This window comes from Pygocentrus nattereri, chromosome 14, assembly GCF_015220715.1.
Source record: "Pygocentrus nattereri isolate fPygNat1 chromosome 14, fPygNat1.pri, whole genome shotgun sequence".
Lineage (NCBI taxonomy): Eukaryota > Metazoa > Chordata > Actinopteri > Characiformes > Serrasalmidae > Pygocentrus > Pygocentrus nattereri.
Genome location: NC_051224.1, coordinates 8,788,682 through 8,809,473, shown reverse-complemented (window position 1 = coordinate 8,809,473; position 20,792 = coordinate 8,788,682). Strand labels below are relative to the sequence as shown.

General features: G+C 39.1%; 3 protein-coding genes across 9 annotated transcripts in view; all 3 read right to left on the bottom strand.

Annotated features, from left to right (window-relative positions):
• baiap2a (BAR/IMD domain containing adaptor protein 2a) overlaps positions 1 to 750 on the bottom strand; it is a 102,205-nt gene extending 101,455 nt beyond the window's left edge. For 4 of the 6 annotated variants that reach the window (XM_017705958.2, XM_017705959.2, XM_017705960.2 and 1 more), the window contains exon 1: positions 518 to 749. In XM_017705958.2, the coding sequence (XP_017561447.1) occupies positions 518 to 589 (72 nt within the window). In that variant the 5' untranslated portion in view covers positions 590 to 749. Of the gene's footprint in view, positions 1 to 517 lie in introns of all 6 variants that reach the window. The other 2 variants (XM_017705956.2, XM_017705955.2) reach the window with 1 other exon arrangement.
• Positions 751 to 2,100: 1,350 nt separating this feature from the next.
• On the bottom strand, positions 2,101 to 9,015 carry LOC108432238 (charged multivesicular body protein 6). Its single transcript, XM_017705953.2, has 8 exons — positions 8,773 to 9,015; positions 7,212 to 7,321; positions 6,852 to 6,939; positions 6,588 to 6,674; positions 5,012 to 5,077; positions 4,751 to 4,831; positions 3,284 to 3,350; positions 2,101 to 3,188 (listed from the first exon to the last, which is right to left on the bottom strand). The coding sequence occupies exons 1-8, from the start codon at positions 8,836 to 8,838 to the stop codon at positions 3,139 to 3,141; spliced, it is 615 nt and encodes a 204-aa protein (XP_017561442.1). The 5' UTR covers positions 8,839 to 9,015; the 3' UTR covers positions 2,101 to 3,138.
• A 2,209-nt stretch (positions 9,016 to 11,224) lies between these two features.
• The window catches only part of ttyh2l (tweety homolog 2, like), a 53,127-nt gene continuing 43,559 nt past the window's right edge, over positions 11,225 to 20,792 (bottom strand). The window contains exons 7-15 of one of the 2 annotated variants that reach the window (XM_017705951.2): positions 19,552 to 19,621; positions 19,299 to 19,354; positions 18,613 to 18,705; positions 17,311 to 17,403; positions 17,075 to 17,217; positions 16,805 to 16,993; positions 15,139 to 15,217; positions 13,541 to 13,553; positions 11,225 to 12,425 (exon numbers count right to left, since the gene is read on the bottom strand). In XM_017705951.2, the coding sequence (XP_017561440.1) occupies positions 12,385 to 12,425; positions 13,541 to 13,553; positions 15,139 to 15,217; positions 16,805 to 16,993; positions 17,075 to 17,217; positions 17,311 to 17,403; positions 18,613 to 18,705; positions 19,299 to 19,354; positions 19,552 to 19,621 (777 nt within the window). In that variant the 3' untranslated portion in view covers positions 11,225 to 12,384. The remainder of the gene's footprint in view (positions 12,426 to 13,540; positions 13,554 to 15,138; positions 15,218 to 16,804; positions 16,994 to 17,074; positions 17,218 to 17,310; positions 17,404 to 18,612; positions 18,706 to 19,298; positions 19,355 to 19,551; positions 19,622 to 20,792) is intronic. The other variant, XM_017705950.2, reaches the window with a different exon arrangement.

Below are 20,792 nucleotides of genomic sequence, written 5' to 3'. Positions count from 1 at the left end.
CTGACCGTCATATTTTTGAGAGAGAGAGAGAGAGAGAGAGAGAGAGAGAGAGAGAGAGAGAGAGAGAGAGAGAGAGAGAGAGCGAAAGCCCTTAAATACCACAGACAAGCTAGTTTAAAACGCGTCTGCCACCAAGACTGTGAAAGCACTGAGTCTCAAGTTTGCCACCTGACAAACACTACGCATCTTCGTGTATTATACGAGACTTAAGTTAGCTTCGTGTTCGCTTGTCTCTTATTCGAATTTTCCATTCCACCTTAAACGGCGCAACAGTTACGCTGCACCATTTAAGGTGGACCGGCACATTCGAATAAGAAGCTAACTTTAGCTCCGTGTGAATGAATTCTCCCCTACAGTCCAATTAGCATGTCGACTGAAGAACTAGACGTTCACTTAGCAGCGACCTGTCTCAACGCACTCCAGCACATTTCCTCCGCTTAAAATACCTCGACAGAGCCCCACACCTCGCTGACTCGCCGTCAACCATAAACGAGAAGTTGCCATCAAACTACTTTACCTTGTAGACATTCTCCGTAATGCGGTGGACCTCGTCGGTGCGAGACATGGCGAGATCTTCAGTCCAAACCATAAACACGCCTGATGAGAAGACGGCTTATCCGAAAGGAGTAGTTTTTCGTCTCCCAGAAGGAGCTGAGGATGTCACAAGGCTGAGCTGCGTGTGAGGAGACCGCACTCTCTGCTCGCTGCTGGTGTCTCAGCAGAAGTGCATAGGCGTCCACCGTGCGGCAGTAATTGAAGCAGGCAGCTCTCTCAATTTGCCCAAGTCCCGCCCCTCTCCTCTTGAAGCCTACCGCGGGGCGGGGCTTCACGTACCTGTTCGCGTTCTCCCGCCTCCCAAGTCGGAGTAACCATGGCAACATTATATTAAAAGCAACAGCATGAATGGCTTAGCTTAGCATAGTAACCAACACGTCGAATGAAAAGGAAAAATAAAATGTTTCTAAGGCTCTTCCTGTCCCTGCTCCATATAAAATCAAGTAATTATGTTCTATTTTACATTTATCTTCACAGAGGAAGCCGGTGGTGAACGTTTCTATACTCTTAGTGGTTAGTATAGTGTAGTGGGTAACACCTCTGCCTTCTATGCTGTAGACTAGGGTTCAATCCCCTGCTTGGTCAAGCACTCTACACTATACCAATAAGACTCCTTGGGCAAAACTCCTAACACTACCTTCGCCTACCTGTGTAAAATGATCAAATTGTAAGTCGCTCTGGATAAGAGTGTCAGCCAAATGCTGTAAATCTGAATTATTTTGGCAACAAATCCCAGAGGCTGCTGTCAAATGTGAGTCAAATTAACAATTCAAATGTGGCTATTAATTCTTGCTACAACTAAAAACCGCCCTGTAACGTTAAGGAACAATTCTTTAGACATTAAACCATTACATGCTCCATAGAGTTCGTTAAATTAACTTTAACTTAACGGGATACCAGCCTAAAGTTAGCGTTTAGCGCAGCCCTTCACCTGCTCTTGTGATTCTGTATTTTTTTCTTTCATCAACCTTCTGTCACTACAATACCCAGCATGCATTGGGAAAATGTATCCCATTGGGAAGCCCGACTGCTAGCCACAGAGGCTAATGAAAACACCTAGGAATAGTTCAGTTAAAGAATTGGCTACTTAGCAAAAAAGCACTTGTAGCCTTCCGAAATTTACCTTCAAGATACTTCATCACAAGTAGGATTCCTAGACCTTAAACAGAGACTACAGAAGCACCACTGTAAGAAAAGACTAGCCATGTTTATAAAAGATGTAGCTATACTTACATTTTCCATTTTCATCACTGTGCGCCTTGAAAGGAAATTTTTGGGTAGTTTATTTATACATTGTCCAACAACTAGCACATTTTTGAGGTCTAATAGTGTTGTAGAGAAAAGAGTAATAATTAAGTGTTCACTTGGCAAACTCTGAAGCTTGTGTGTGGGAGAATAATGTAAGATGGCCAAGAATGAGTCTTCAGTAAGCTATTGTTAGAAGAACTTAATGCTGCATACTAACCTTCGCCACAAAGCCCGAGTTGGTTCATAATAACTGGAATAGGAAGCCTGTGCTCTGACCATCCAACCAAAGAAACACAGTTACAAAATCTGATGCTTTATTTCCCTATTTTAACAGCTGAGCATTACAAGACATACCAAACTGTCTATACAGTATGGCAAAGCCATGTACCAGAACCTGTCACAAATGATAATCAAAGTGGGTTTTATAAATAAATCACCTGTACAGTACATACTGAGCATGGTGTAGGATGTGAAACATTGTAGTTGTGTGTCCCCCGCCCTCCCCCCAAAAAAAGCAAAAATATTTTCACATTGTCATCTGGATTAAGACCTTTCAGGAATATTTACACTCCATCTGCAAGATGAGATTTCATCAGAGGCGTCAATCAAAACCAAGGACTGACTACTCAGTCATCCACAGCACTAATGTTGACACAGATCCCCCTGGTGGTCATGCTATTACAGCACAATACTGAACAGAAAAGGCCAACTACATTCATCAGGAATACTGATATGGATCTTACTTTAAAGACAAAACGGTCAGTTTCCCAGATAGCTGGGTGACATTTACTTTAAAATAATTAATATGCTAAAAATGAATAATAATTCACTTTAACTGAGATAACATCCTTCAAATGCCTGCATATATCCCACAAATGTCAAACAGTTAAGACTATAACCATCAACCAAAAGTTTCAAAGGTCACAGCTCCAAAGGTGTTAAATATCATGTAGTGATTTTATGCTTACCACTGATTGCCAAAAATTGGTGTGGGTGCTGATCAAATTATTCCCTACTAAAGTTAATAAAACTTAAGTTGCTGCCAAAAGGGCGTCAAATAAACACTGACTCAAATCTGACAGACGTTTTCAAAGCCAGTAGTCAGTAATGTTCAGAAACCACTGAAGTCCAGTGAATCAATTATAGCCCAACCTTAGTTGTGTCATCAAAGGAAACTAGATGCACACACTGAGTCAAAGGTGCATGAAGGTTCATGGAAATAACTGACAGAAAAGGACAGAGTACTCATGTTCTATTAATGCTGTCTCCGTAGTTCAAAGAGAAGGGATGCTTGAGGTTCTAATCAAACCATAATCACAAGACAACATGGTGTCACTATGCTGCCAGCATCTCTCTATCCTGCTTGATTTCTGCAGGCTCTTTCTCTGAAAGACAAAACAGCACAAAGACAAGTGAAAAATAGGAAACAGGAACCACCCTATAATGGCATTTTCAGATAGTGACTCTAACAGACTCCCACCCTTCTCGGCGCTGGGCACTGCGGGCAGGGGCTCAGTGGGCACCTCCGGAAGTGAAACATCTTCACCCTGCAAAAGAAGATGGATCCATTTCTGCTACAGCAGTACTGATGACTCTGACAGCATAGCAACTCTACGTCAGTTATATTTCATAAGACTAGAATTTTGATTTTAATACAAAATGTAGTATCGTAAGGCCCAACACAAAACTATGGGACAAATTTTTAAAAAGTGTAATCACTTGAGCATGCTAACTGAATTAAACACGGAAATATCTCTTTTTTAGCCACTTAAAATACTTCAAATGTCATTTAAACATAACCTCATTCAACATGTTCTGAAGAGAAGGTCAACTTGATGGGGACAGACAATATAGCCTAACATTCATCACGCTGGTTAAAAGGGCCTTAATGTATTTAATTTCCAGTCAAAACTGCTATTAAGTACTAGTCATTTTCAGGAGGCATTACTGAGAAGATTAAAGTAATCCACTTTCACGACAGGGGAAAATCAAAAGAAAATAAGTGAAAAAAAAGAAGAAAAAAAAAATCAAAAAGTATTAAAAGCTCTACAGACAAATGGTCCTTCTTACAACCGTTCAAGACCTGCTAGACCTCCAAAACAGTCACTAACAAATAGCCAGTACTTGAAGCTTTCATCTTTGAGCGAGAGGAAAAAATCAAGCTCCACTCTTGCTTCAGATCTGAAAAAATCCACAGGTGTTTCTGTCCATCCTTCCACTGTGTGAAGGCAACTCAACACTGAAAAAGATAGCTGTCAAGAAGCTGTTACTGAGAAAAGTAAAACAAGACGATAATCTGTAGAACACTCAAGCTGGACGTCTGAGATGTTGGAGTCCAAATGTGTATTTAGTGTTGTGCGAAGCAGAAAATGCAATTTATTTCTAAGACTGGACTTTGAAAAACTAAGTCTGAAAATAACAGAAGCAATAATAAAGGTAAAGAGTGAACACATTAAATCCTGACCTGAATGTTTAGTTCTTGAAGCTTCTGCGCAATTTTCTGTTAAATATATGTTTTATGTCTCTTTTTCATGGCATTTTGACTGGAAATCAAATCGAATCATGGACTTCTGTACAGTACGTCATGTAAATATACTGGGTTTAGTGGCATTACAACATCACTGAACTCCAAACCTGTAATTTCTGCAGCTTAGTTTCAATATATGAACCAAATGGACTGGTATGTAAATGGTCTGCTTTAAAACTTTAACACTGTTTACATACTGTGCTAAACATGTTTATTCCCATGAAAAAAAAAAGAAGAAAGACATTCAGATTTGCATGATATGGGCCATTTTAAATGGGTTATCCATTATATAGATTGTTTTTAGGAGCATTAAGTCACCCAGGTTATTGAAAACTCTTCACCTGTAGACATGCTACAGCATCACTGACCATCCATCTGAGTCAAATTACCATAAGCAATACAATTCAGTCATAGTCCAACCTGAGTGATGGCTTCCAGCTCTGCAAGCACAGCCTCTTCATCCTCCTGGGTCAGAGAGCCTACAAGGATCTCGTCAATTTGCTGTAAGAGTACAATTAACAACGGTCACTGGCTTAGCTGGGCCAGGAAAAAAAGGACAGACTGCAGGAGAAAATAAAACATCTGCAGCAGAAAGTGACCATTATTAGAAATGCATTTTACACGTACTGTGAGACACTATTAACAGTAGCTATTTGTGTTGTCGGAAACAAAGAAACAAACCTTCTGATATTCTATGGCCTCATGCGTCTCCTCCATTATTCTCTCCACTTCCTCAATGGACAGGACCTAAAGGGACAAAATACCAATTAAAATCAGGACATTCTGTTGAACTGAAATGAAATAAAATAGAGCAACAAGCCTTCGTCATTCCATCAGTTCACTGTCAGGGGCTATTTCAGGAATGGTGTGGCTATTTATGAATGAACAGGCTGTGTCAGCTGTACTCTTCTAAGCAAGTCTTAATCTGTAATCGTTTAATCTGTAAACAATGACCCTTACACAGATGTCCCAAAACCTTTCTGAGTGGAGTGAACTTAGGAAGTGTAAGAAAGTAGGGCTGAGCATGAGAAATATTACAGAGTATCAAAAAATTCCATGAGTAACTAAGCAGTCAGTCTAATCAGCATCCATAGCCCAAAAATGCATGTTTGCTCCAAAACCAAGATTGGTACTTGGTACTGCATCACCTTACAAATGCATGCTATTAAATGTCGGAGCTGTATAATTAGTGAAATTAACGACTTCCAGCACATCACACTCATTTCTGGTTTAGACCACATCTACTTTCGGTCTGTGTTAGACATCTAAATGCTGTGAATTACGGCCACATAAGGTACTCTGTCAAAGCAGTTTTTCCTCCGTGGGAAAACCAAATGGCAAACAGATCATCTGAATCACAAAACTGCTCAGCAGTCAAAATATAAATATTGCTACATCTATGCCGCGACCGAGTTAACACTGATTTACTATTAAACTGCAACACTATTATGAAACAACACTAGCCACCCAGACTGTCTACTACGGACAAAGCAGCTTAACCACGACAAAGCCTTCTTTTCTGTCCGTTGCTGATTATTGTTATTGTTATTATTACTATTTCATTTTATTTCATTCTCTTCACTTCTTCTGTTTTGTCAGTTGTCTTTTCTTTCACTCAAAGCGGGGGATGAGTTTGGGGTGGTGTTTGGAGGGGGGCTGTGGTACTACATCACCTTATACTTGTCGGGTCATAAATCATGAGTTATGACATTAATAGTGAAATGAAAAAGAAAAATGTCCCGTGAAAGAGGGGTGGTGGTGGTGAAGTGGCCAAGGAATACTCGCCCAGGAATATTTATTTATTTATTTATTTATTGATTGATTGGGGGGGATAGTGAGGTATGATGTCAGCGGTATTAGTGTATTTAAACTTCTTAACAACTATTTTGTTTAGCAGGTATGTTCGAAAGTAGCATTCTCTGGAGTTTTAATATGGGAATAATGCCCACTACAGACTGATATCACGACTTTAGAGGTCTATTAAAAAGAAGGTATTGAAACAAGTATCGTTCACGAATTAAGCCCTAGAAGAAAGCGAAACATTTTGACCCATTCGCTAAATTTGATGTTTTGTTTTTGTAATTCTTACATTTAAAAACTAAAGGAAAAAAGACAAACGTATGTTTTTACATTAGGATGTTACAGACAGTCATAAATGACTAATAACAACAATGAATAAGGCAAATTCTATCCAAAACAATTGGTTCCCAGCACCTTTGGTGCTTGGACCCTTAAAAATCCTCATTGCTGATCTTACCTCGTGCATTTTCTTCAAGCAGTCATTGCCAACCTTGAGACCTTCCAGGACCTTTATTTCAATCTGAGCAAATTCAAGGTCTTGAACCTGAAAACATTAAATTCACACATTTTTTGTGTACTGATTGCAACCAATGCACAATGCACTACGAACTAATGCGTTCTGCTACAACACAAAGTGGAAATGGGAGTACGGCGTGTCTATCGAGTGAAGTATGCCATTCATTTGGATCGACGCAGTGTCTGAAGAGCAGAAGAACCTCACCATGCGCTCTATGTTGCTTATCTGGGTCTCAGTCTTGTCCAGGAGCTGATCCTGGTAGCGCTTCTTTTTGAGCAGTAGAAGAGCTCTTCTGCAATGAGAGCATAGGAACCTGCTATCACATCCTCTTAACAAGTAACTTTCCCCGAGCATCTTGCAGACAGCATTTCGTCCATGCTATGATTTATGTGAAACGTTATTCAGTACGCAGGCTTTGAGGAGCAATTCGTCTCTTCAACGTATATTTTCAAAGCCCAGGTACTGAGATACAACTGGGGGATATAAAGGATAATAAAGACATGGAATAAATGAATAGCTTATCATGTAACACAATCTGCGAGAGAAATCAAATTACAGCCTTACTCCTTCTTCCCATCCTTTAGGAGCTGTTTGGCCAGAAGCCTCTCTTTCTCTAGCTGCAATGTGAGTTTTTTCTGGTACTGCCTCAGCTTATCTCGCTGCTGTTTCAGTTGCTGAACAAACATATGGAAACAAAGCAAGGGCAGGCTAAAGCAGAAAGAATGAACAAACAACAAGGCACACCTTTATGAAGCAAACAGAAACAAATCAGTGCCCCATCTACACAGACATTCAAGCTGAACTCTTTCAACAGCCAGTGAACAGTGTAAACCGGGAGAATAAAAGGGAATTAGCTAAGAAACTACCAGTGGCTACTGAATGAGGTCTACTTACCTTATAGGGCTACTTTTTAGGTATGAAGTTACAGACTACAGTCCATTTGCTGTCATACACAATTTGTCAGTCACGCTTCACATCCATTATTGGCATCACTGGTCAGTTTCTGATCACAGGACTGCTGATGACCAGACATTATTTGGCTGGTGAACCATTCTCAATGTAGCAGTGGCTTGATGCCGAGCGTATCAGGCACCGCAGCAGTTTTTTTAGGTTTCACTGCAGGGAATGATCCACCACCCAAAAATATCCAGTGGTCAGAAACTAACAGAATGACATTGTAATATTACATGGCTAGTCTCTAATTTAACACCAGCAACAAGAACCTAAAAAGCAGGTGTTTCTAATAAAGCGGCTGGTGTGTGTTTAACTGTCAACTAGTGGTGAGCAATATGATGATACATATCATTATTATGATGTTTTTCAGTGTATTCTGATAGAGCTGGGCAATATGACAATGGTTATGGTTATCGTTTCAGCACAAATGCATTTCCTACCTAGAAATCACTTCCCAACTGCATGTTTGATTAAAAAGAGGGCACAATTTGTCAGATTTAATTGGATTTAGTGCAGCACAACATGTGAAGTGTTGAATACAAGTAACTGGATTCATGGCATTTGATGTATTTTTAAAATGTATTTGATGTATTTTTTCTAACTTACTGGACGTCAGAAATAAATAAACATTGTGACGTCCTGTACCATAAAAATGTCCTGAGGTATCACGATATTAGCCTATGTTTCACCATAATTCTACCTCTAATCATAAATACTGTCAGTACTTAAAGAGCACTGAAAAACTAGATTATTCTTTACAAAGAAAACGTGAGACATCTATTCCTTTTTAATTAGACTTAGAATATTGCAGAATATGAAACGCTGAATAATTTTTTTGTGCATTTCTACAGTATTTTTGTCTGTTCCATCTCATTATTAAACCTTAGAAAAGCTAAAAAAAATCGTGATGCATAATAATCGTGATGCATTTCGCTATATCGTCCACCTCTTACTGCCAAAACCTCTTTAACACAGCGCTGACATGAACTAGGACAGCTGACTAATCCTGGCGTCTGTAGCTAAACGCTAATCATCTTAACCATATTTCATAAATGTGGTTATACATGTTACTCTAATAGCTATGTGAACTGCAGAATTAAGCAATCAGACAAACGTTCTCTCACCACAGAGCTACACACAACCACAGCTAACGTTATCGGTTATTAGTTACCAAAATGGCCCTGTCTTGCTCGGTGACTCGACTCGGGCGTCCCTGTCTGGTGAAAACGTTTCCCATTGCGAAGCAACATCCCCGCCACTCTACTACGGTCGCTTCTTTTTATGAAATATCAATTACTTGTTCTTACTGGAATGCATTCCAAAACTATGCCGTATGTTTTCAACACCGGTCCGAGTCAGAGTGATGCTCTGCCTCGCTAGTTTCAGCAGCCAGCGAGCCAGGCGTATTAACCACAACAAACAGGGAGGCGCTTGAAACTGCAGGTCACAGGCTCAGCGTGCCGAGTTTACTCTGATCCAGGATCAGTTCCCACTGCCCAGAATGCTCACACCATCAGAGGGCCCCCTAACCCTCGCCTTTAGAGCTGATCTCAGATCAGAGCAGTTAAAGCCACCGTTGCTAAGAGCAATGGACAAAAGCTTTTAAAATAAAAGTCTCCTATGATTCGAATTCTGTTAAAAAAGCGATATCCTACATTTTAATTAGCTACTGTTTTATGGTTTTCCCAGCGGTCCAATTATATTATAGCATTCATGTAGTTTTATTATTAAAAAAAGTCATTATTTTTTTTCTACCCTTTTCCAATCTCTCTTTATCACTTGGAATTACACTAAGAGCCTTTAAGACTGATAATGTAACGTAGAAACGTCACAACACGTCTGCATCGTGGTTCATTCGAAAAGCAGTCTGGGCTTAAACCTCAGTTTAATTAAGAGCTGGATTTATGAGTGCTTTGGCTTTTGTGACATTACAAAATAAATCAATGTCAAACGGGCTGTTTGCGGCTTATTTTCCATATCTGGAATGTGTGGACTGCAGAGTGAACTTTTTAAATAAATAAATAAATAAATAGCGGGGACATTTGTTTTTCCATGATATGGGCCCTTTAATAGGCGCTTTTTACAATCCACATTTAAAACATAATTCTTTTATTATTAAAGAATAATTTCTTGGCAACAGCAAAAAAAAAAAAAAAAAAAAAAAAAAGCCCCAGCAATTATCTTGTTTGATATCCTTTTCCCCAGTCTTCGCTTCAGACAAATGAACCACACAAATGAAGAGTGTGAGAACGACCTGACACAGCAGTAATAAAAGTCCTTGGCAGCTATGAGTCACGCTTCTTGCTTTTTATTGTCTTTCTAAGCAAGAATAATCTCAAACACTCCCACATGCTGATTTGAATATGTTGCCATTTAGTGCAATACTGCAGTAGATTAAATGCTGTGAGGTGATGCTGAGAGTAGTTTTTTTAGAAATGTAATTACTAATCGCTTACACGCCCCCTGCCGCCCCACAGAGACCATCTCAACCCTACTTAGGGGGTGCAGTTTCTAATTTTCACAGCCACATATTACGCTCACAGAAAACCTAGAGCCCTCACATTATTTCATCAGTTTTATTTCGTAGTGGTGTGGTACATCTTCGTAAGTTCAGATTCTATATTGCAGGCTTTGTCGCATTTCAGTTAGCAGAAATTCATACTTTTATTTTGAAATATGTAGTTTCAAAGTAATACAAAGTAATAGCGCCATTAGACGGTGCATGGTAGTAAGCTGAATATATATATATATATATATATATATATATATATATATATCCCCTGATTAAATAGAATGGAATGTTTTAAGGACATTAAGGACATAAGAAACTGTACAGCTTTTGATATCAACAGTAGTTTGCTTACCTTTGCTTGGCCATGTGAATGCCTCCTGCCTGGTCTCAGTCCATAAAACCTTTTCAAGTTACATTAAATGCATCACAGTATGCACGTTTTGATCATTTAGAGCAAGAAAAAAAACAGTACTGGCACATTTAAAGTGTACTATTAAACATATTGTACTAAATCCAATTAACCAGGCCGAACTCTGCTCTCTTGGTAATGAAACATGCAGCTGTTCTATGTTCTTTAAGCACTAACTAATGATCTGTCAAACAGCTGTATGCAAAAATTTGGGCACCCCTGGTCAAATGATGTATTGTTGATTTTCAAATCGAAGTGTAAATAAGTGAACACATCCTCTATACAGAACACAAAATAGACCTTTGCCCATTTAATCATTGACTTTTGTTAACTTTTGTTAGTGGCACATAAAAGCATATTTTATCATTTTAACTCTCCCCACAATGTTAAACTCAGCAAATAAATGGCACTAACACAAGCAAAAAGGGGGTATTGACATTTCTCCCTATAAAAGATATAACGTGAATTTATTTTCACTTGGGAAATCCACAAAATATGTCTTTTGACCTTGAAACCTCTGCATACAGACTGTGTGCTCAGAAAAGTATTTATCTGGAACAGTTGGGGACGTATTATTATATTGGCCACTCTCAGACCAAATGCAGTTAAAACCACTATAAACCAAACTGTCAGGTTGATTAAAATGCACTTAGTTTTTCCATTATAATAAGCTCTGTAAATGGTGGTAATAAAACAATGAGCAACAATAAAAGAAACCAATTATTTATTTAATAAAGTTTTACATATGCCAAATTGCTCCAAAACATAAACAATAAAAAAAACAGCACTTTAAAGAATTTTGTAATGCATTTTTATAAAGACATAAAGAAGGAACAGTGCTAGGAATCTGGCTATATATTCTTGACAGTTTAAGCACAATTTCACTCGTTTTACAGTTTGTCATTCACTGGGTCTTTTTTGTCTAAAATGACATGACGTCTTCAATTCAAAAGATTTCAGACCCTTAAAAAGCAACAAGCTAACATACAGACACACATACACTCCTTGCCTCACGCACTACACCACCACACGTACACTTACATGTTTGAGGTTGTAAAATACTATTGCGTCAGCCTTTATCTTACATGGGGCAACATACAGGGAAGTTCTCTCAGGCCTGAGATTAAAAGGAATAAAATTGTTCTTCACATACTCAAATTGGCACCATGAATGCAGCTACTTCAATATGTGATTAACAAACAGTTCGGGCCTTGGACACAACTGTCAGTGCTAGAATAAACTAAGTCGGATAACCAGGATGCAAACATGGATGAGGTAAATATTCATTGGTTGGAAGCTCCAGCAGTGGCACAGTTCTGTATAATGCAACGCACAGCCAACGTGCCTTAAGGAGGACATTTGTGCAGGTTTTTCTTTTTCAAAGTTGGTGTCAGAGGTCTGTTCATTCTCCACTACAAAACCACAGGAAGGATGATTGAAAGGCTCACCGTGGAGCTGAAGGCTTTTGTGTGGTAAACTCAATGGCAAGATCCTTTTCTATTTTCTGTCAATGCCTTCTATGCACTGATCAAATTCTGAGGGAATGCAAAAAACGTGGCTTTACATGGTAGCTGATGTACAATTAACCTGGTAGACCTCAGCTTTCGGGACGAAGAGGCTGTGTGGTTTCAGTCTGGAGCGAGTGCCGCCTCTGAGAAATGATTTCAGTGCAAAATCTTCACAGCAGCTGCAAGTCTTGAATTCCTCAACCAAGACAGAGGAAGAAGTCGCATACATATAGAGAACAGTCCTGGTTCAAATATCAACAAAGAGAGTGTCCTGCGGTGACTGAAGCTCCGTCAAGGGAGAAGAGACCAGCGCTTTACACATTGAAGTCCCTTCCAAAGTGTCTGATCTGGGCATCAGTCATAGATAGGTAGGTGGTCCTCATGCTGGGTGAATACTGTGAAAAGGGCAGAAAGAGGGAGAAAGAGAGAAAGCAAAAAGCCTCCATTAGCTACAGTTTAAATGCTTTGACAAGCTTAGGGGCCCTGTGGATTCCGTTTTTATTTTTTCTGTAATTCCATATTTTTTTTTTCTGTGATCAACATGGTAAATCATTCGTTACGCTTTCTATAATCATGTTTTTACTATTTCCCAAAGTGAAAATAAATACTTTTATACATGAATCAGAAATTGTAACCCATTTTCCTTCCACACAACGACATATTTCCAAGGGGATCACTATTTCAGGGAGGATCTCTGTAATAATCGCTGCTTAAGGTTGGCGATACGTGGGATGATAGGGGGCAAAACATGTTATCATTAGTTAATATTATCTTGCCCACCCTCTGGTAATAAAACTCTGAAGACATTTTAGAGGCAGGCAGAAGTCATTACATTTTGATGGAAGATTACAGAAAAACATAAATTTTGTCTTTTAAATGCTGCGATGAATTCTGCTTAATATAAACAAGGACATGAACTAATTAAACTTCTCAGCATTAATGAAAAAAACAACTGAAATAAAATGTAGGAATTGCAGCAGAGTAGCCAGAACCAGACTGAGGAACAGCACGGCATAATCATGTCAATGTAGAAACTGAGCACAACTCCATATCACTGGGTTCCAATTTTAGCAGTTCTGTCAAAATGGAAACCACGGGGCCCAACAAGCTCTGCTGCTATGAGCTACTTTCAGTTTAATGTCAGCAGATCAGGTTTGGATCAGAGGGGCTATCCTGTGTTTTTGATCATTCCAAAACTCAGCGTGTGAACAAAGACAGACAGAAATGTTTTCAGGAGCAGTTCAAGCAAAGGTGAAGGAGTTGGGGCACTCAAAACATATGAAAAAAACAACGACACAGGAAGAGGCCAAAGTTGGCGCGATTGAGAAGTGAAGCTTACATGAATAATTTAAGCCAAACCAAACAAACTGCTGTGAAGTAAGTAGAGTGATGAACAAAGAAGAAAGTACATTGGTGGATCAGGTAATTATAGCCTGAGGGGAGTACAATAAGGAGACAGAGAACAAAGTCAAGTAAGAGAGACACTGCACATGTGAGGGAACCCACTTACTGTTTCTAAATGTCTGGGGATATAAGTCCAGAAATGACGAAAAAAGAAAGGAAAAAAAAAACACTCAATTAGCTGCAAATAATATTCAGTGAAAGGAGCCTCTTGAAAAATATTTCAGTCCATACCCGGAATCACATATGAATGAATCCTTCCTGCATTATTCTCGCAGTAAAGTACATTTACTTGAATATGCTCCTATGAAGCCTGTATAATGGATCAAAAACATAATTCAAATCATGTATAATGAAAAAGGTAATGGGGCTTTTGCTATTTCTGCTTACAGAAGTTCTCTGATTGAATGCTTCAGCCTGCATGACTCATCTGGTTGGTGTGCTTGTGATGCTGCTCATGATAATCTAAAAAGTGGATGTGGTGTGAAAGGTACGGCTTTTTTCTGTTAAATTGGATTTTAAATAACACAATTTTAAATAATCTACAAATAGATTTAATCAATTTAATTACAGAAAGCTTAAATCGCTCATGCAGTGGTGGACGCTGGTCAATGATTTAATGTCTGAAATCATTTAATGAAGATCTTAAATACACCCGAAAAATGGTTCTTCAAAGGTTCTTTAGTAAAGACAATGGTTCTATATGGGACCATGAACTCTGGAAAAAAAATTTCTTTGGCTCATTACATTTTCAGTTTCAGACAGTTTTCAACTGTCACACTTCTTAAACTCAAACACACAGCAGAAACTCACAGTTAATAATCTAAATATTGTAGTACTGGGGTTGAGCTACACAGTATCTTTGCAGCATTGGGTTCTGATAATTACATCTTATTTTTCTTAATTTTTATTACCTATCCGCTTAATAAAAGAATAAATACTAGTGTGGATCATCAATTTCAGCCAACTGATACATCGCCCATGCCCTAATTCTCATTTAATGCACTTGGTGCGCATTTGCATAACAAACTGGTATAATAATATGCTTTAGGAATGCAAAAGTTAATTTGGAAGCACTCATTTCCCGGCCACAGAGTATCCACAACATCCACCTTTATAGCACCTCTGTGCTAAAGAGTATTGCACTGAATCAAGTCTAAATCCAAAAAGGTCCAAAGAGCTAATCAATGTTCTAGCAATTAACCTGGACTGAATTAGATTAGAAGTGCTCATCCCTGACTGCTGAAGATTCATCTCATGTTCAGGGACGTGTACAACACTGCTGGGCTATTACCAATCCCATTAAAGCTAGAGATCAGGCCAAAGGCAGTTTTCAACTGTTAATGCTAATTTAATTCTCTTTGTATAGATAAGAGTTATATAGCACACACACAAAAAAACTAAATGCTGTTAAGAAAGGCTGGGCATGGCAGGCTGTGAGTGTTGTCTAAAAAAACAAAGCACAGGCAAAGCAAGAGAAAGAGAAGCTCTCACATATTGCATACAAAAAAAGAGTAGGAATTAGATGCTCATGTCTAAAACCAGCAGAGGGCAGTCTTTCACCATGTCTAACAGAATGAAGCATATTTGCCAGAGGGATCAGGTCAGTGTACACAGAAGTAGCTGATTGTTTTGAAAATGATAAGCATGGCTGTTGTATCCTGGGTCACCGTTTTAACCTTAATAGAGATGCCAGAACCAACATACCGACGGTGGCGGAGAACCCCTCCCAATCAACGGCACATTTTCATATCGAGGATTTCCTCCAAACAGCATCGACTGATTCCTAAACAGCAACAAGCAGACACAAGAATGAAGAATGAAGACGATGGCTGGGCCACTTGGACGACTAAGCAACTATGCAATTATCTTACACATTCCAAAAAAGCAAAATACACTGCCTGTCAAAACTTTGGGAACACTTCGCCTGTTAGTTTTCAATTAAATAAAAGGGTTCTGTTAATATCAGCAGCTATTCAGTCGAGTATATTTCGCAACACTCTGCTTCATGTTGATCAAAGGGGCTTAAACAGAAGTTTTTGCCAAACAATTTGACAGTTTTCTTTAACAAACTATTTTTTCTCAAAGGTGATCTGAACACCTGAAAGGTTTGAGTGCTGACATTACAACAAAGGGGTAAAATGTCTGAGGCACTGTCAAAAATATGATACTATCTTTCATAAACTAAACCTGTTTGATCTTCAGTATGTTAATCCAGGTTGGGCAGTACAGCAATGTTTTATCGTTATTGTGACAATTTACATCTTAAAAACCTTTCTGGAGCATATTGTAGATATCATGGCTATAAAAACTGAGCTGCAAAAACAGCCTGTTTATCCACCTATTCAGCCCACAGCATTTTAGCTTAACTCATTCACAGTTAAGCTATAAGGAGTGTTTCAGCCTGGACTGCTTTTTGAACGAGGCACAGTGCACAGCAAACAACCAAAACAGAGATTATTTACATATGTCAGTCTCTAAAGCACAGTAGGGCTGCAACAAACGTCGACTAATCTATCGATTACTGAAACGAATAATCGATTATTCGGATTGTAAATCACTACATTCCCAAATCGTTTTTATGCCGCTATTAGCTTTCAAATTTAGCTTGAGGTTGTTTTATGCACATGCTAACAAACAATGAAGACAATAAAGATGAATAACATTCAAGAATTCATTGTTTAATGAACTTTCCTGCTAATAAAAAACATACAAAAAACTACAATAAACAAGGATGTGTAAAGCAGCAGCGGCATCTTACCGAGATTAATCCGAGTTTCCTTGTCAGATGCTCCAACATGGAGGATGAGCTCCCCATGCCAGCCAAGGTCGGCTTTACAAATAGCACAACTGACAACCTTTTTTACTAAGTGTGAAGTGCTCCCATACTTTTGAGGTTTTTTTTTCTTGAGGCAACCATTGCGCTGATGCCGACTCTCCAGTGAGCGTTAATGTTAACGTTCCTAGTGAGCGTGAGAAAGACGTGTAGTGACATTACCAAGTAATCGACTACTAAATTAATTGCCAACTAATTTGCTTGTCGATTTTAGTCGACTATGTCAAAAAATCGTTGCACCCCTAAAGCACAGTAAAAAAACAGCCTGTTTAGTTCTAAAGGAAAGAGATGTGTTAAAAAGGTTCTTTAAGAATTAATTATTAATTAACTAAATAATTTATTTTTGGCACAAAAAAATAAAATGCAATAAAAATGGATGACATGAGCTTCTTTAATGCAAGTATGATAGCTTTTGTGGCACTACTGGTGCTTTTTCATCAGATCTGAATCCTCAAACCTCATGTATTGTGAACAATTGTTTGTATGCGTACGCAAATTTGACACTAAACAAGATGAAACATAATAGCACAAACTCACATGTACTCCGCTGTTGGTGCAGTGGAGGTGGTCTGTGGTGGTGGCGGCTGCAGGCTGCTCTGGCTGCCCAGGCTGCTGCTGTAGCTGCAGAAGCTGTGCACATTGGCTCGACTTGGGTTGTAGGAAGCCATACGCCGCGCCTGAGGATTAAAGGGGTCCTCCTCGTCTATATCGTCATAGTCCCTGTCCCTGCAGGTGGGCAGAGGAGAGCTCACATCAGCGCACTGCAGGAGGAGTGTTGAGTGCACTGAAATGAGGTGATGTTCTTACCTGCTGGCTATGAGGATAAACGCTCGTGGAATGGCACACAGCATGCCGCAGAAGGCACTAGCTGCCAGCAGGGAGAAGAGGCACAAATAGAGCAGGCCCTCCACCCCGTCATAACACACACCCACCAGGGCGTCTAGGTAGTCCTGCAGAGGTCATGACACACACATTGAGACGCTGATTCAGAGCGATGAGTTAGAGGGGAACATAGCGCACAAAGTGCAAGAGAGGCAGCTCACCTTGTGCAGGCTGCGACAGTCCAGCAAGGCAGTGAGCTGGTGTAAGTTGAACTCAGTGGAGTTCAAGAGGCGCTGAATGCCCAATAGATCCCTCTGATAAACAAATGAGTAACAACGGCATGAGTTACAGCTAAATTAGAGCTGTCAAATGTTTTGAATATTTAATTGCAGTTAATCCCATTATTATAATTCTCATCATCTAGAATCATGTGAATTCGGTCTTCAATTGTCAACATCAACATCCAGTGAAGCCAGTGGCTGCATGTTCCAACCAACATGTATGTATCACATATATCAATTGTATACATAGTCAGTCAAAGGTTCCAGCTTCTCCATGATTGTTTCAAGAGTCAAACTAACAAAATGTGTTAGCGGCATTAAAAACATGAGTGCCATAAATCATTTGCCACGTCAACATTATTAATACATTTTCTCTGCCCAGAGAAAAATCTAATTTACATGATTTTCCGCTTACCCCTAAATGTAGTTCGGCAAAGACGTTTGGTTTGGAACTAAATATACATATCAAGAAATGTGTCAACTGGATGGGTGACCATCAGTGACTGCACTGACCTACCTCTTGCTGAAGAAGCTGAAGTAAGCTTCATATTAAAATTTTGGGTCCAGGGTGTCACTGATGGGTCCAGCACCCAATGAACACAAGTAAGCTTTAGGTATTACTGTGCTAATGCTATGTACCTGTGTAGTGACGTTTTACACACACCCCTGCACCACAGCCGCCCAGATTTTGAAGTATTTGTGGAAACGGTTTTGGAGACTTCTTACCATCAGTGTTTGTAAGCACTACTGACTTTGAAGCTCTAATTCCTGTAAATGCTGTAAATTTGAATTATTGAACTTTGACACCACTAGTTTAAATTAAAAATGAGCAGATACGCACTTCTATTTGCACCTACAATCAGTAGCCATACAATATATTGGACACCCTTTACCCTGTCCATTAATGGAAAGGGGTTACCACAAGACCACTAAATAACACGTGACCAGATTTTATTTGGCTAGCTGACCATTCTCAGCAAACCAACATGATAAGTGATACACTGTATCATACTGGGGATTTTTAACACTGCACTGTCACTTCTGTGTTGAGAATAGTCTGAAAAGCAGAAATATCCAGTCCAGAGTGGTCCTATTTTCAGAAACTGACCACTGTTGAGGGACAAGAGGATGACTAACACAAACTGTGCATGGTCCAAGATGAGCAATAGGCACCCTTAAAAGTCTGGTATTGCAAAAAAGTGACCAGTTAGTACCAGCCTTCTGCTGTGGAGCTGCTCTTACCTCAGCAGTGGGGAAGACGGAGAGGGAGAACTGCAGCAGGCCTTGCACCTGAATCTGCATGGTCGTCAGTGACCTCTGGAAGATGGTCAGAGACTGCAATACAGAATATGAGTAAGGTCTTAATCAAACGCTTTTAGACATATTTAAGCTGAGACACATCACAGCACTAGAGGACATATCTGCCTCTCTCTGATCCCTGCTATGAAATATATTTAAATGTTAGATTTGTACTGGGTGATCTGTTTACACACTAAATGTAAATCTGTTAATGCTTACAGTCTCCATCTGCTTCTTGCTATATGCCTCTGGCTCATGCATTTTGCCCTTGAGAGGTTTACTTAGTAAATGCTAAAAAAAAGTCTAGCTTCTAGTTTCAACAAGCTAAAATAATGCCTACATTTCTGTAAAAGCTTTTAAAGGAATCCCACAGGCACTCTATAGAAGCCAGACAAAGCTAATTACCACAAACCCACAGACTAAAAGGATTCCCTTTGATCAAAGTTTATTTCCATATCGCCTTTAAGTAATTAAATTAAGCATGCTGATATTTTAACCGTGCCATAATAATGGGTTTAACATGGAGCTTTCTCTCAATTAACCGGTACAATTATGCCATAGGCTCCTAATAATTGCCCTGCTTGGGATGCCTGAGAGGAATTCATAAGCAGGCAGCATTCATGACTTACCTGCTGAAAGGGATTGGGAAGGGTCTGGCTGCAGTAAAGGTAGTAGTGTATGACATCTGGAAGGCATAAAAATACATTTTCAAAAATCTGACTGAATTTGGATCATTACCTTACTAACTATTGCTCATGCCTCCTTATTTAAATGAACCGCATACAAATGATTGGAATCTTGGTCCTTGAGATATTGCACAGCAGGACTCAGGTGCATGCCTAAAATAGTGCATAGGAAATGTGCTAAAAATAAATGACTTACCTCCACTTAGGAATTCCTTAGTTTGATTCACAATGAACTTGTCTGGGGACACACAAAAGTCACTGGTGCCCTAAAACATTTCAAGCAATGTATAATTTATTTGATCTGTATAGGACAAAACAGTAGGTATCTCAAACAATGTGCATAATTCTAATTTGAAAAAAAAAAAAAACAATATGAGAGACAAACAAAATACAAAGAATGCATGTGACAGAGCTAGAAAGAGAGAGATAGAGCTAGAAAAAGATAGCAAGTAGAGTAAGCAGAGGTGTAGCTGGGCAGCCTCTGACAATAAAATTGCTACTAAAAGTACGGTCACTGTTTTTGCATTCTCATGGCTTCTCTGTGCATCCTCATGACTTGAAACTGATAAATCTCTTTACATCATCAAACTTTCACATCATCAAACTGTCAGCCATGTGAAAAGGGCACAGAAAGACATCTTTTTCAACACCAACATGTACACACAACATTGGTTTATTACTCTATTACTTTTATTATTACTCTAATGTTTCTCCTGATGGTGAGAATTTAACTGAGCAGTGTAACTATAGGCTACTAATCAAACTTGTGAGCAGCAGTAATTGAGGACATCGAGGTTTGGACCATGGTAGTTCAGAAGGAATTTTTCATGTAACTCCATTCATAAGATTTAATATAGAAACAGCAGCATTTTGATAATGCAGTAGGCTATTCAAGGGAGGAGTCATGGTAACACTGACCTAGCCCCACTCATGGGCATGGGATATTTCTTAGACATTTTTTGAGATACTGAAATTTGATTTCACTGCTTTAGTCTTCAGTTTATCACCAGCCCCTATCACATTTGTGTGTACAACTAGCATGATGACTCCAAGGTCCTCAGAAAAAAGTGGCTTTGGAAGTTTGGGAAGGGTTTATGAGATTCAATGTGGAAACAGTGATGAGTCTACCCAATCAGGTAAGTGACTCTTTCTCAGCTGACCTTAGAACAGCCGTAACCACTCACTATGTTTGTGTCTGTACAAGACCCTCTGCTAATGTTACCCTAAGTTACTTTGACTTCTTGAAATGTTCAGGTTCAAAAATTATACAATGTGAAAATGTATGAGTGTAATTAACAGATAATGCTTCTAAAATGCAAACTCCATTCGTTTTTTTATTTGGACTACTTGTAACCTCACTAGCTAAATCAGCATGCACAAATTAGGCTATGGGCTTCATAGTTGGGTTATATACCTCCTCATTACATACTACAACAA

Excerpts from the sequence above, each read along its gene's own strand:
- LOC108432238 (XM_017705953.2), bottom strand. The coding sequence starts at position 8,838 with ATGGGAAACGTTTTCACCAGACAGGGACGCCCGAGTCGAGTCACCGAG. Across the intron at positions 6,675-6,851 it reads TAAGCAACATAGAGCGCATG|GTTCAAGACCTTGAATTTGC; the intron begins GTGAGGTTCTTC and ends TAATGTTTTCAG. Across the intron at positions 4,832-5,011 it reads AGGCCATAGAATATCAGAAG|CAAATTGACGAGATCCTTGT; the intron begins GTTTGTTTCTTT and ends GTACTCTTACAG.